The sequence below is a fragment of the Chiloscyllium punctatum genome, chromosome 4 (genome assembly GCF_047496795.1).
Source record: "Chiloscyllium punctatum isolate Juve2018m chromosome 4, sChiPun1.3, whole genome shotgun sequence".
Lineage (NCBI taxonomy): Eukaryota > Metazoa > Chordata > Chondrichthyes > Orectolobiformes > Hemiscylliidae > Chiloscyllium > Chiloscyllium punctatum.
In genome coordinates this window covers 7,943,386-7,958,447 of record NC_092742.1, presented here as the reverse complement: position 1 = coordinate 7,958,447, position 15,062 = coordinate 7,943,386, and the positions used below count along the sequence as shown (strand labels likewise).

The following is a 15,062-nucleotide window of genomic DNA, read 5'->3' as shown; positions in this document are numbered from 1 at the left end:
ACGTCACATCGCTCCAACAGAAATCAATGCAAATAATAGAAGGTACAAAGAGGTGGTGGGTGGTAAATGGGTGGGTGGGTGGGGAATGGGTGGGTGGGTGGGTGGGTGGTGGATGGGTGGATGGGTGGGTGGGTGGGTCGGTGGTGAACGGGTGGATGGGTGGGTGGTGGATATCCAGGCCACGTCTGAGCAAGGTTAGTGACACCATTAGTGAGCACACGAAAACGAGCAGAAACGGGCAGAATAACTTCATTTAAGATGTATCTAGACTAAGGCATGAATGGGCAGGGAGCAAAGGGGTACTGAACCTTAGAAAATAGATAGCAGAATTAGATAGAGGATCTGGATGGGCGTAGGCTTGGAGGGCCAAAGGTCCTGTTCCTGAACTGTAATGTTCTTTGATCTTTGTTGTTCAAGATCAACTCTTTCCATCTATCATTGGAAAACAGTGCGAGTTTTAACCGGGTTCCAATCAGGTACCGGGCAACCAATACTCAAAAAAAACCACACACACACTTCCCTGAGCTTGGCTCTGTCAGAAATCCCTCAGGAGGAGTGCACAGGTTGCTCTGCTATAATGTGCATTCCATCAGCACAAATTGTGTGTAACACGATTAATAAAACGTGGGTGTTGTTTGCATAATGTGAGCTTTCTACTAAAGGGGTATACCGATTTTCAACAGCGATCTTCAACAGTATAATTTTCTGTAATGGTTTTCCATAGCAGGATTTTCTATAGCACAAGGTCACAGAGGAACACAACTGTCACAGTAAAGCAGAACAACCCATCCCAAGGCTCACGGAAAACGCTGCACTGTCAGAAAACACTTCCTCTGGGCGCTGACTGAAGGGTTCACCTAAGGAGATTTGAACATTTTATCCAAGGACTTGGGAACATAGATGTTGGCAAGTTATGTTACATCTGTATAGAACCTTGTGGGCAGCATGATCATTCAGTGGTTAGCACTGCTGCCTCACAGCACCAGGGTCCCGGGTTCAATTCCAGATTCAGGCAACTCTCTATGTGGAGTTTGCACATTCTCCCCATGTTCGGGTGCTCCGGTTTCCTCCCACAATCCAAAGATGTGCAGGTCAGGTGAATTGGCCAGGCTAAATTGCCCGTAGTGTTAGGTGCATTAGTCAGAGAGAAATGGGTCTGGGTGGGTTACTCTCAGGAAGGTCGGAGTGGACTTGTTGGGCCGAAGGGAATCTAATCTAATCTCACATCTGGAATATTGCGTGCAGCTCTGGATGCCACACTAACAGAAGAATGTGGATGCTTTGGAGAGTGTGCAGAGCAGGAGGGTTTCAGTTACGAGGAGAGGTTGGATAAACTCAGACTGTTTTTACTGGAAAGACAGAGGGGGAGACCTGATAGAGCTCCACAAAATAATGAGAGGCATAGATAGGGTGGATAGGCCGAGGCTTTTTCCCAGGGTGGAACGGTCAACTACAAGAGGGCACAGGTTAAAGGTGAGAGGGGAAATGTTTCGGGGAGAGGTGAGGAGAAACTTTTTCACACAGAGTGGTGGGTCCCTGGAACGCACCACACCTGGAGGGGGTGGAAGTCGCAACATTTAAGGTATATCTTGATAGATACATGAACAGGAGGCAAACAGAGAGATAGGAACCCCATAAAGACAATAAATAGCACATCCAAATAAAGGTTAGAAAGCAGTGTAGGCTTGGTATGCCCAAGGGTCTGTTCCTGTGCTGTACAGGTTGTTCTGCTATAATGCACGTTTCATTAACGCAAATTCGCTATAATGCAATTGATGAATTGGGGACACTGTCTCTAAAGCACAAAATTTTAAAACACCAACATTTTAAGCGCTGTTTCTAAAGCTCAATTTTACTCTAACACAAGATTGCACAAGAACGCAACCATCGTGTTATAAAAGAACTATCCGTCCTGTTCTTTGATCTTTGAGAAGTTACTTTAGAAGCTTCTCTACGAAAACAGTGTGTGCCAGAAGGAAGATAAACTCACCAAGATTACAGGTACTCCCACTCCACTCGGGAGCACATGCACATCGAAAGGTATCTCCCACGTCATGGCACGTGCCACCATTACTGCAGGTATTTTCATCGCATTGGTTCTCTCCTAGGGAGGGGACAGAAAGAACATCGACTGGCTAAATCCAGTAAGATCAGGCAGTAAAGCAGGATCCAAGTTCAGGATCAGTCATTTGCTTTTGAAATGGCGGAGATGACTCGGTGGGCTGAATGGCCTACTCCTGCTCCTGTTTTTAAGGATGGTCCAAGAACTTGTAATTATAAATCATGTTTAATATGTTAAGAATTCCCAGCACAAAGAGTATAACAAACATTACAAGACATTAAGACAGGTAAGAGGTCATATGAACAAACACACAGCCCAAGAGATGGGGTTCATGGAGTATCTCAGAGAAAGAGAAACGAATACAGAGGATGACGCTTGTACAGGGAACAGCAGCAATATACTGCAGACACCGGAAATCGGAAATAAAAAATACAAATTGCTGCAGAAACTCAGCAAGTCTGGCACTAGCTCAGGGAGGGAGAAACAGAGTTAATGTTTCGAGTCTAAAGACACTTCTTCAGAGTTCTGAAAAAGAGTTTTATCCACACTGAAAAGTTAACTGTGTCTCTGTCTCTCTCTCTCTCTCTCTCTCAACAGACACTGCCAGACCTGCTGTAGTTCTCCAGCATTTTGTGTTTTTATTTCACAGAGGAAGGTGTGGCCTGGGCAGTCACCAGGCACGCTCACCGTGGTGAAGGGTGAGGAAGACAAGCAAGAGACCAGCGAGAGTTACAATTTGAGCAGGGAGCAAGTGCAAGAGACAGGAGACTGAAGCTACAGAAAACAACAGAATTTTAAAATCATTTGCGGAACAATATTCAGGCTGGAGCTAGTCACCAGATCCTTGGATGTGGAAGCACAAAGGAGCTGGTTTAAAAAGGGGAACTGGATTAGCGTGGATGTAGCAGTTGATGGGAGGCACTGACTACTTACTGGAGTGGCAAGTCTTTCCTTTCCAGTTATTCCTACATTCACAGTGGAAATCATTCACTCCATCCACACATCGGCCACCGTTGTGGCAGGGGTTGGGGTTGCAATCATTGAAATCTGCAAAACAGGAAGCCCCAGAGTGTTCAAGACAGTAAGTTCAGTCTCAAACAGGTAGCCTACAGAAGCCAAGAATTAAAGTGAAAATCAGAAACGTACTCCATTTGCAGATTGTAGGAGTACAGACTAACTAAAGGAGAAGGCACAGAGGTGGTAAATACAATTCAAGCAAAAATAAGAATTCCAATTTCCTCATCACCTTAGGAAATTAAATATCTTTTTAAAGGCTGACAGGATGGGATAGTGATAATAGCACTGCACTAGCAATTCAGACAGCCAGGCTGATGCTGTCTGGGAGATAGGGTGAAAGGCTAGTCTCAGAGATGGCAATCACAAAGCCAGTGCAGATTGTGAAGCACGTGTTCGGTGGATTCCCTGTCCTTTAGGGAAGGGAAGCTCATGTTCCTACCTGGTCAGGCCGCATGTGACTCCAGACCCACAGCTATGTGCATTACTCTTCAGCCTCCTCTGAAATGGCCAAGCAACCTCTCAGCTGCTCCAACTCACGAGCAGTTCAAAAAGGCGTGAGAGTGGACAGATAACCTCGCATTGACCTGGGGACCAGCAACAGTTAACCTAGCCCTGACCTCCCAACATACCACGACTCTATACCACCTTCTAGTAACAAGGCCTTTAATCCGGCCTCAATTCAGGAGGCACCAACCAGGGAGCCGGGCTGGTCAAATGTGAAAAGGACCCGGTGAAGCGACAGCCCAGGACGACTTGCACGCTAAACAGTGGGACAGAAAATGACAGACACTTGTGGTGAGCCCTTCTGTTAATTAAACCAAACACCCAGAAAAGCTCACTTCACCCCATCATCAGTTAAAATAGGAGTGTCAGAGGACTTGCAAATTCCCCTACTTAAAGAAAATAACATCAATTTATTCTTTAATTTTAAAAGTGAACATTAAAACGTAGAACAACACAGCGCAGAACAGGCCCCTCAGACCGCGATGTTGCGCCGACCTGTGAGCTAATCTAAGCCCATCCCCCTACACTATCCCATCATCATCATCCATGTGCTTTTCCAAGGACATTAAACAACAACTACTCACAACTCTAAGCCCCCCATTCTCTTTACTGCTTACTACCTGCCTCCAACTCTATAATAATATGTTGTTCCAATAAGACACTAATTAAAATTACATCAACATACAATTGCAATATTTAAAACACATCTGGATGGGTATATGAATAGGAAGGGTTTGGAGGGATATGGGCTGGGTGCTGGCAGGTGGGACTAGATTGGGTTGGGATATCTGGTCGGCATGGACGGGTTGGACCGAAGGGTCTGTTTCCATGCTGTCCTATGACTCTATAACTTCCAAACCACACAGTGTCTGTCTTCTTCCAGCTGAAGATCTCCCTGGGTCGTTGTCTTGCTTTTTACAGCGAGGATGTTTCATGTGAAAAGGTACCTTGGATGGAGAGGGTTTCCTAATTTCTTGGATCAACGTTGATGCTCGTTGCTCTTCTTCAGAACTCTTTTCCTCTGAAGAAGTGTCTTTTCCTGATGGAGGGCTGATGCCCGAAACGTCGGCTACCCTACTGATAGGACGCTGCCTGACCTGGTGTGATTTTCCAGCGCCACACTTTCTGACAAGTGACAGACACAGCTAACCAATCCGACAACCAGTGGATAAGACTTAGGTTCTGCTGTCTTGCCACATTGGTTGTGAATGATGGCAGACAATTAGTCAATAAACAGGAGGTGGCAGCTCCACACATATCCCCATCCTCAATGGTAGGAGAGCCCAACACATCAATGCAAGAGCCAAGGCTGAAACCAGAGGTATCAAGTAAATAATCGACCTCTACCTCCTCCAGAGGTGACCAGTCTGCAGCCAATTCAATTCATTTAATGTGACATCAAAATAAAACAGCTGGAGGCACTGAATACTGCAAAGACTACGGGCCCTGGCAACATTCCAGCAATAGTACCGAAGACTTGTGCTCCAGAATGTGCCATTCCTCTAGCCAAGCTCTTCCAGCACAGTTACAACACTGGCATCCATCAGTAACCACTGGTCAGAAGACATACCTGGCACAAAGGAAGATGGGTGTGGTTGTAGGAGGTCAGTCATCTCAGCTGCAGGACATCTCCAGGGTCTGTGATGTCTCAGATCGCATTTTCTGGGTCCTTGGTGGGGGAGGGGAATGCAGCCCTAAGTCGTAGTCCACATAAGCGCCAATGACATAGGTAGGAAGAGAAACTCAGGGAGCTAGGGTGGAAGCTTAGAGCTAGAACAGAGTTGTTATCTCCGGTTTGTTAGATGTGTCACGTGCTAACGAGGTGAGCAATAGGGAGAGAGAGGACTGGAACACATGGCTACAGGGATGGTGCAGGAGGAAGGGTTTTGGAGTCCTGGATAATTGGGGTTCTTTCTGGTCGACAGTCTTCATCCGAACCAGAGGGGTACCAATATCCTGGACGGGAGATGGGACGGGGACGTGGCGGGGGGGGGGGGAGAGAAGAGTGGGGTGGGGGGGGGGGGGGGGTGGGGGGCAGGGGTGAGGGGGGGGGGGGGGGGAGGTGGGGAGGATGGTGGTGGGATTTGCAAATGCTCTTTGGGAGGGTTTAAACGAATTCAGCAGGGGGGTGGGAACCTAAACTGAATGTCTCTGGGATGCAAGATGAACTTGCAGTGTTTCTTGAGAGTCCAGTGAGGTAAAATACAATGAGCATGTTCTGCAAATGCAGGATGTCAGTGGAATGTCCTTCTGTTAGAGGATTCATAACAGAAAGCACAAACTATTCTGTCACTCTCCAGTCTGACCACACTGATTTCTAGCTAGGATATTGGAAACATTAATTGCTCACTCCCTTTGAAGGACTAGGGCAGCACAGTGGCACAGTGGTTAGAACTGCTGCCTCACAGCGCTAAAGACCCGGGTTCAATTCCCGCCTCGGGCAACTCTCTGTGTGGAGTTTGCACATTCTCCCAGTGTCTGCGTGGGTTTCCTCCCACAGTCCAAAAATGTGCAGGTTAGGTGAATTGGCCATGCTAAATTGCCCATAGTGTTAGGTGAAGGGGTAAATGTAGGGGAATGAGTCTGGGTGGGTTGCTCTTCGGAGGGTCGGTGTGGACTTGTTGGGCCGAAGGGCCTGTTTCCACACTAAGTAATCTATTCTAATCTAAAAGATTAAGTCTTGAGTAAAGTGTTTCAAGGTATTCACACTTCATTCCCACGTTTTCTCTTTAGAATTGACGTTATCCAGCCATAGAAACAGCACAGAAACACGCCCTTCAGTCCTACCAGTCCATGCTGAACATAACCAGAAGCTAAACTAGTCCCAGCTGCCTGCTCCTGGCCCATATCCGTCCAAACCTTTCTGATTCCTGGGCTTATCTGAGTGTCTTTTAAACACTGCGTCATACGTGACTTTCCCTTGCACCCCATGAAAATAGGATTTTTTTTCCTTTATTTATTCATGGGATGTGGGCATGGCTGGCTGGGCAGCATTTATTGCCCCTCTCTAATTACCCAGAGGGTACTTAAGAGTCAACCATATTGCTGTGTGTCTGGAGTCACATGTAGGCCGGACAGGGTGAGGAAAGATTTCCTTCCCTGAAGGAGATTGGTGAATCAGATGGGTTCTTCTGAAAATCAACAATGGATTCATGGTCACCATTAGACATTTTCATTCCAGATTTTTGTGGCTGAATCAAGGGGTCTGACAGAATTGAAGTTTCATATTTTCCTTTGACTAAATGGCTGCATTCCCAGTCGATGGGAACAAGGCCCTCCTGGTCGCCTTGTGGCTCCCCTGCTCCATAACCTGGCCCAGAGTTCAGACAACTCGGAAATAGCTCCATTCACCGACACACAGGATTTATACCTCAGTAACCAGGGAGGAAGAGACAGCAACAGCAGAATTTTCTTTGGTAATAAAGACAGACAAAATATTGAGGAGATGCACACGTACATGGAGATAATGAACTGCACAAATCACAAGGGAATGCTCCCACACACAAACACCATGAATGTCCATTACTCACCAATTTCACACAGTTCACCTTCCCACCCATCGGGGCAAATACAATGGAAGGAATCGATCCCATCAATACATGTGCCTCCGTTTTTACATTGATTCAATGTGCAATCATTGATATCTAGAGAAAAACAATTGAAGTTACTGTAGAAACCAAAATGGAAACATCAACTAACCTGCAACATTCAGTGGAAACGATGGTCAAGTCACCATAGCCCCAATCGACCAAAGACTGCTCTCATTAGAGAGAGAGAAAGAGAGAGACAGAGATAGAGAGAGACACAAAGAGAGAGAGAGAGAGAGAGAGAGATGGAGAGAGAGAGACAAAGACAGAGAGAGAGACAGAGAGAGAGAGAGTCTGAAAGTGTGGTGCTGGAAAAGCACAGCAGGTCAGGCAGCATCCAAGCAGCAGGATTGTCAACATTTTGGGCATAAGCCCTTCATCAGGAATGTTGAGGGGAAGGGGGCTGAGAGATAAATAGAGGGGGTGGAGGTGGGGGCGTTGGTAGCTGGAAAGGCAATAGGTGGATGCAGGTGGGGGGTGATTTTGATAGGTTGGAGGGGAGGGTACAGCGGGCAGGTGGGAAGGAAGATGGACAGATGGTACAGGTCAAAAGGGTGGTGCCGAGTTGGTGGGTTGGATCTGGGATGAGGTGGAAGGAGGGGAGATTTGGAAACCGGTGAAGTCGATATTGATGCTGCATGGTTGGAGGGTTCCTACATGGAAGATGAGGCATCTGTCCTCCAGTTGTCGGGTGGCTTGGATCTGGTCACTTTCCCTTTAGAGAGACAACTGGTGGTGATTTAACCTGAAGCTCACCAGGCCTCAGTTCTGAAGGTCACTGGACCCGAAACGTTAACTCCATTTCTCTCTCCATAGACATTGCTAGACCTGCTGAGTTTCTGTGGCAATTTCTGTTTTTGTTTTGAATTTCCAGCGTCTGCATTCTTTGATTTTTTTTTCCCATTCAGAGCAAACCTTCACCCTTCTCCAGTTAACAGGTGTGAAAGTTTTCACATGCAACTTGGGAGAGGCAGGACACCAGTAGGAACACTTCATCTGACCAACATCACCTCCAACAGTGCTGCATTCACTCTGCAACACACCCGGGCTCAAGTTTCTGAATCCATTGATCCAGAGTCAGTCGAGTTCCTGCTGATTCAGTTTTGAAATGTCATAAAATGAATAAAGTAGATAAAGGAGCTCACTGTTATGAAGTGTAGAGGTATGTACTGAACCTTGAAGAGAGTTGAAAAACTAGCAAAGACTGACAAAGCACAGAGAGTCCTGAACAAAGTGAGAATGTAACACTTGGGAAACACGGGGTGGCTCGGTGGCTCAGTGGTTAGCACTGCTGCCTCACAGCACCAGAGTCCCAGGTTCGATTCCACCCTTGGGTGACTGTCCGTGTGGAGTTTGCACATTCTCCCCGTGTCTGCGTGGGTTTCCTTCGGGTGCTCTGGTTTCCTCCCACAGTCCAAAGATGTGCAAGTCAGGTGAACTGGCCATGTTAAATTGCCCATAGCGTTAGGTGTATTAGTCAGAGGGAATGGGTCTGGGTGGGTTACTCTTTGGAGGATCGGTGTGGACTTGTTGGGCCGAAGGGCCTGTTTCAACACTGTAGGGAACCTAATCTAATTAAATAAATAGCTGCAGATGAGTTGCCATGAAACAAAAACAAATTCATATTTGGCCAGTTTAAATTATGCCCCAAGATATTAAAATCAATGAAACAATCTGATGTTTTGGGGTATAAAACCAGACATTTTGAACAGTTACAGGAAGAACAGCCAAGGTCATCCACAAATATAGACTGCTAGCTGAGATACTTGTCTCTAAGAAGTTTGCGCAGCAGAACATCGAGAACGACCTCCAGAAAATCTACAAAGGAGAATCGACAAAGCTGACTGGTTTTTGAAACTTTTTTTTGTAAACCTTAACCTGGATTTTTTTTATTGGGTGAGTACTGTAGAGTGGGATGTAAAAAAAGGTTTAAGAGAAAGGAGTTGTTGGTTTTAATATTCGTTATTGGACTTAAAGAATAAAATTGTTAATTTTTACTTTAAAGAGTGACCTTTGGGATAGTTCTTTGCCTCTCGAAGTACGGCACGAGGTGGACGTTTTCTGCGTGGCTGGTTTAAATTAGCAGAGGGGTTTATCCCATGTCGTAACACCACACAGCTGGAGAGTAGCTGGGAAATCCAGCTGACTCCATGGGATGGCAGTGAACTTGGAACTGTGTGGTGTTGACAATTCAGAACTCCCCTGCTAGAAACAGTAAAAAGACAAACTAGACCAAGCATCATGTGGGAAAACTGCCAGGGCCATCACTTACTTTCATGGCAGTACATTCCAGTGAAGCCTCGGTCACAGGCACAGGTAAAATTCCCGGCAGGCTGACTGATACACTTGCCACGAGGACCACAGACATTGGAGGAGATAAAACGGATGCCACCCTGACTGGCATTGCTGGAGACTGCCACAGTACAGCTGTCGATCACTGCAAAAAGAGCACCAGGAACCTGATCAACAGGAATACCTCATGACATCACCATCCCTCAAATCTACTCACCCCAATCCCCACCCCATCCCTCGACACCATGCTATTGCCCTGTGTCTCATTTGTGCTGTGCACTTCAATAACCTTCCCTGGTGACCCGTCCCTAAAACTATTTCCCTTCAGGTTTACAGATTCTTTCCAACTTCCCTTCTTACTCCAGACTCCCTGCCTAATGATCCCTGTGATTTGAATCATTAACTGCAGCTGACAATTTCCTTGAATCCATTTGGTCAATTCCAACTGCAGCTTCAGCTCGGTCAAATGGAAATCCCTTTTCCGAATACAAACAAACTCAATTTCCTCAATTTAGCCTGTTAATTCTCCTGCCCCCTAGTTTCCTTGCACCCTCCTGGAACCGTTACACTCTTGTTCTGATTAATGACTCGGGCTGTGAATCGTTCGACAGTGGTAGGTTAGCAGGTGAGAAACTAGCCAGGGTACATCACTCTGGTGCACATACGACCGACACACATCCACACCACACACCACTCTCGTGCACACACACCAACCACACACCCACACACACCCCTCTTAGTGGCACCTTTCAAAGTCAGGGCAAGTGAAGAAAGGCATTACAAACATCAAGCAGTCACACCAAACCCGATTAGCAGAGGCACAGTGGATACTGACCCTGTAGACTGAATGTTCTGACATCATGTGTGTGATGTGATCTACACTCATTCTACTCATGGCCTGTGGTAGCAAGAGGGGGGTTTCTTTTCAAGCACATTGGGATTACAATGAAGGTGCTGGATGTAACTTGTTCTGATTGAGGGCCAAAGATTGCACTTTTAGACACAGGAGGCACTGGTTTCTCCTCAGACTGCTCATTCCCCTACATGCTCGAGTAAAGCTCTTTGGGCCCATATCATAAATCGCCCTGTATTCATTGCTCCCTGAACACACTGAGGTCTACCAGTTACTTACAATGTTGCTGTTTTGCTGTTTCCTGTTGTTTGTGCATCATGGGAGTCCTGCTCACTATGGACAGTGCTTGTGCAGTCAGAAGCCTGTGCTATGGGCAGTCATTACCAGGTGTGTCTGTCTACCAGAGTATGTGGAACAATGAAATAAGGCCACCTCCCTCCCTCCCCCAACCCCTCACACAGCTCGCTTGATGCCTTCAAAGAACAGAAAAGTTTCTTCACAGCCTGACTTGTGTAGTGCTGTGTGTGGGACTGAAAATTCACAAAAAGGCCAGGATTCTCTCACTTCCAAACATACCAACTACAACAACACTCACACACCTCATGGAAAAGTCAAGCATCATCTTGGAGGAGTGTACAGGCTGTTTAATAGCTCTCCTGTCACTGCCAGCAGCAGTTCCAAGGTCACCTTGATATAAAGAGCATTTTGAAGTATCCAAATCTCTCAGGAATGATGTATTTGGAAACTAAATGCCATTTACTGATGATAGAGTACTGCGGAGTTGAGCAGTCCCCTCACGGCCAATGGCAGCGTTTCACAAAACGAGGTGACGGCCAGTCAGCTCCCTCGGCAACACCTGCCGAAGGGGAGGATTCAAGGCTCACCTACAGCAGCCTTTCCCTAACCTCTGGGCCAGGAGCCCCAGCAGCTTCAAGTCCCACCTGCCCCAGAATTGTATAACAACGTGGTGGAGTAGGCTTCTTTAGAAATAGCTGGTAACTGATACCTTGGCAAGGTGCGGATCTGCAGTGGTCCTTCAGAAACGAGCAATTCTTCCCTTCGTAGTCCTCGGGGCATGCGCAGTAATAATCTTCACCAAGAACGTAACATTTTGCTTCATTCTGACATGGGTTTGGATCACAATAATTGACTTTTCTCTGTGATATAGGGAGGAACCGTGTAAGAGTTCAGATTTAGTAGAGCCATGAAACATCACACAAGCATATACTAATGTATCGTTCGTGCATTCCCTCCATCTCCGCAATCAATTCAATTGCTTTTCAATCTGTAGTCTTTCGTCAGATCACAGCCAATGCTCCTCTGAATTCCCCAAACACCCTACCTTCTGACAGCTCTGGCATGAAAAGAACTCACACCATTCTCTAGCTTATAAATAACACTTCTATAGCATGGGCCTCCTGGCCTCCGTCTCTTCCTCCACCTACAGATTGCAAAACCTATCATAATCATGTGAGCGGTTGCTTCCTGATCTTCCCTGCCTTTCCTCCAACCCAGCTGCATGAACATAAACCCTCCACCTTCATTTGATTAGATTAGATTAGATTAGATTCCCTACAGTGTGGAAACAGGCCCTTCAGCCCAACCAGTCCACACTGACTCTCCGAAGAGCAACCCACCCAGTCCCACTTCCCTCTAACTCATGCACCTAACACTATGGGCAATTTAGCGTGTTCAATTCACCTGCCCTGCACATCTTTGGACTGTGGAAGGAAACTGGAACACCTGGAGGAAACCCATGCAGACACGGGGAGAATGTGCAAACTCCACAAAGACTCCGAGGCTGGAACCGAACCTGGGACCCTGGTGCTGTGAAGCTGCACTGCTAACCGCTGAGCCACCGCGCCGAATCAGACTTTCGGCACAAAGCATAAGGAGAACATAGTATGAAGGTCACCTTGATATAAAGAGCATTTTGAAGCATCCAAATCTCTCAGGAATGATGTATTTGGAAACTAAATGCCATTTACTGATGATAGAGTACTGCGGAGTTGAGCAGTCCCCTCACGGCCAATGGCAGCGTTTCACAAAACGAGGTGACGGCCAGTCAGCTCCCTCGGCAACACCTGCCGAAGGGGAGGATTCAAGGCTCACCTACAGCAGCCTTTCCCTAACCTCTGGGCCAGGAGCTCCAGCAGCTTCAAGTCCCACCTGCCCCAGAATCGGACCCTTTAAAGAATAAATCAGCAATCATTAAGATCTGGATCTATTAAGGAATCGCTTGGCGTTGTGATGGGTGAGGTGAGGTAAGAAAGAATTGGCTGCAAGGAAACTGACTTGTTCTAATCCCACCAGAGTATGGAGTAATTAGTTCTCAGCAGCTGCTGGGGATGGGTTTAAATAAAGACAGAAAACCCTTTTAAAAGCTGCACCACTAAGTTGGATAATTACAAATAAGACAGTTCACTGCAGCAAGCCTAATTAGTACACTTGGAGACTCTCAACGTTGCTGGTATCAATAAACTGTTTTTGATTAAACAAATTGGCACATCTTCAAGTCATAAAACAATTTAAACAGGACAAATGTGGGGTGACATGATGCCACCAACAGCAGGCATGGTAAAATACATCGCAGGGGAGTTTGTCCAGCCCAGCAATCCGATCTGGTTCCTGCCTGAGCACCAAGTCTTGCTCCACAGTTCTGCAATTATTCTCTCTCTTCAATTATTCATTCACTTTCTCCTCTGGAAGTCAGAATTGAATTCGTTTCAAACACCTTGTTCAGGAGTGCATTTTGGTTTGTAATAATTTAGGAAAACAGGAGAACAAGTAGGCCATTCAGCCCCTCGAATCCACCATTCAATGAGATCAGAGCTGATTCGTGCTCTAACTCTATATGGTGAAAGTGAGGACTGCAGATACTGGAGATTAGAGTCAAGAGAGTGGTGCTGGAAAAGCACAGCAGGTCAGGTAGCATCCGAGGAGCAGGAAAATTGACGTTTCGGCTTAAGCCTCATTCCTGATGAAGGGCTTTTGCCCGAAACATCGATTCTCCTGCTCCTCAGATGCTGCCTGACCTGCTGTGCTTTTCCAGCACCATGTCCTTGAGTCTAACTCTATATACCTAAACCCTCCTGCCTTTAGCCCATTTCCCCTAACACCTTTATTGATCTATCTCAGGTTTAAAACTAACAACTGACCTCGTGACAACTCTATCAATGGAAATCTCTCTCATTCGCACTGGTGTTTTTGATCAAATTATCTTAACACTGGTGTCCTCAGGTTACAAATTACCCGCTTACAGCAGAAACTGTACAAGTGCAATTGCTAGTAGGTTCCCTGAAAGTGACCACTCAAGTGGATAGGGTGATAAAGAGGGTGTGTGGCATGCTTGCACTTACTGGTTGGAGAATGGAGTACAAGAGTCAGGATGTTGTGTTGCAGCTTTGTAAGACTTTGCTTAAGCCACACTTAGAGTATTGCATTCAATTCTGGTCACCACATCACAGCAAGGATATGGAGGCTTTGGAGAGGATGCAGAAGAGGTTTATCAAGACGCTGCCTGGATCAGAGGGTATGAACTAAAGGAGAGGTTAAAAAATCTTGGGTTGTTGGGAGTGGTGCAGGCTGAGGGGAAACTTGATAGAATTCTATAAAATTATGAGATGCATAAATAGGGTTGACATGAAGAATCTTGTTCCCAGAGTTGAAATGTCTAAGACTAGGGGGTCAGAGATGAGAGGGGGAATGTTCAAAGGAGATGTAATGGGCAAGGTTCTTTTAAACAGAGCGTGGTAGGTGTCTGGAACATGCTGCTGGGGGCGGTGGAGGAGACTGGGGGCGGTGGAGGAGGCTGGGCGCGGTGGTGGAGACTGGGGGCGGTGGTGGAGGAGACTGGGGGCGGTGGTGGAGGAGACTGGGGGCGGTGGAGGAGACTGGGGGCGGTGGTGGAGACTGGGGGCGGTGGTGGAGACTGGGGGCGGTGGAGGAGGCTGGGCGCGGTGGTGGAGACTGGGGGCGGTGGTGGAGGAGACTGGGGGCGGTGGTGGAGACTGGGGGCGGTGGAGGAGGCTGGGCGCGGTGGTGGAGACTGGGGGCGGTGGTGGAGGAGACTGGGGGCGGTGGTGGAGACTGGGGGCGGTGGAGGAGACTGGGGGCGGTGGTGGAGGAGGCTGGGGGCGGTGGTGGAGACTGGGGGCGGTGGTGGAGACTGGGGGCGGTGATGGAGACTGGGGGCGGTGGAGGAGACTGGGGGCGGTGGTGGAGACTGGGGGCGGTGGAGGAGACTGGGGGCGGTGGTGGAGGAGACTGGGGGCGGTGGTGGAGACTGGGGGCGGTGGAGGAGACTGGGGGCGGTGGTGGAGGAGGCTGGGGGCGGTGGTGGAGACTGGGGGCGGTGGTGGAGACTGGGGGCGGTGATGGAGACTGGGGGCGGTGGAGGAGACTGGGGGCGGTGGTGGAGACTGGGGGCGGTGGTGGAGACTGGGGGCGGTGGAGGAGACTGGGGGCGGTGGAGGAGACTGGGGGCGGTGGTGGAGGAGGCTGGGGGCGGTGGTGGAGACTGGGGGCGGTGGTGGAGACTGGGGGCGGTGGTGGAGGAGGCTGGGGGCGGTGGTGGAGGAGACTGGGGGCGGTGGAGGAGACTGGGGGCGGTGGTGGAGACTGGGGGCGGTGGAGGAGACTGGGGGCGGTGGTGGAGGAGGCTGGGGGCGGTGGTGGAGACTGGGGGCGGTGGTGGAGACTGGGGGCGGTGGTGGAGACTGGGGGCGGTGGTGGAGGCTGGGGGCGG

At 48.2% G+C, this 15,062-nt stretch overlaps 1 protein-coding gene across 2 annotated transcripts in view; it reads right to left on the bottom strand.

The window, feature by feature from the left end:
• jag2b (jagged canonical Notch ligand 2b) overlaps nt 1-15,062 on the bottom strand; it is a 231,095-nt gene that overhangs the window by 27,830 nt on the left and 188,203 nt on the right. For both annotated transcript variants that reach the window (XM_072568028.1, XM_072568029.1), the window contains 5 exons: nt 11,322-11,472; nt 9,443-9,607; nt 7,114-7,227; nt 2,996-3,109; nt 1,991-2,104 (listed from right to left, as the gene is read on the bottom strand). In XM_072568028.1, coding sequence (XP_072424129.1) covers nt 1,991-2,104; nt 2,996-3,109; nt 7,114-7,227; nt 9,443-9,607; nt 11,322-11,472 — 658 coding nt within the window. The remainder of the gene's footprint in view (nt 1-1,990; nt 2,105-2,995; nt 3,110-7,113; nt 7,228-9,442; nt 9,608-11,321; nt 11,473-15,062) is intronic.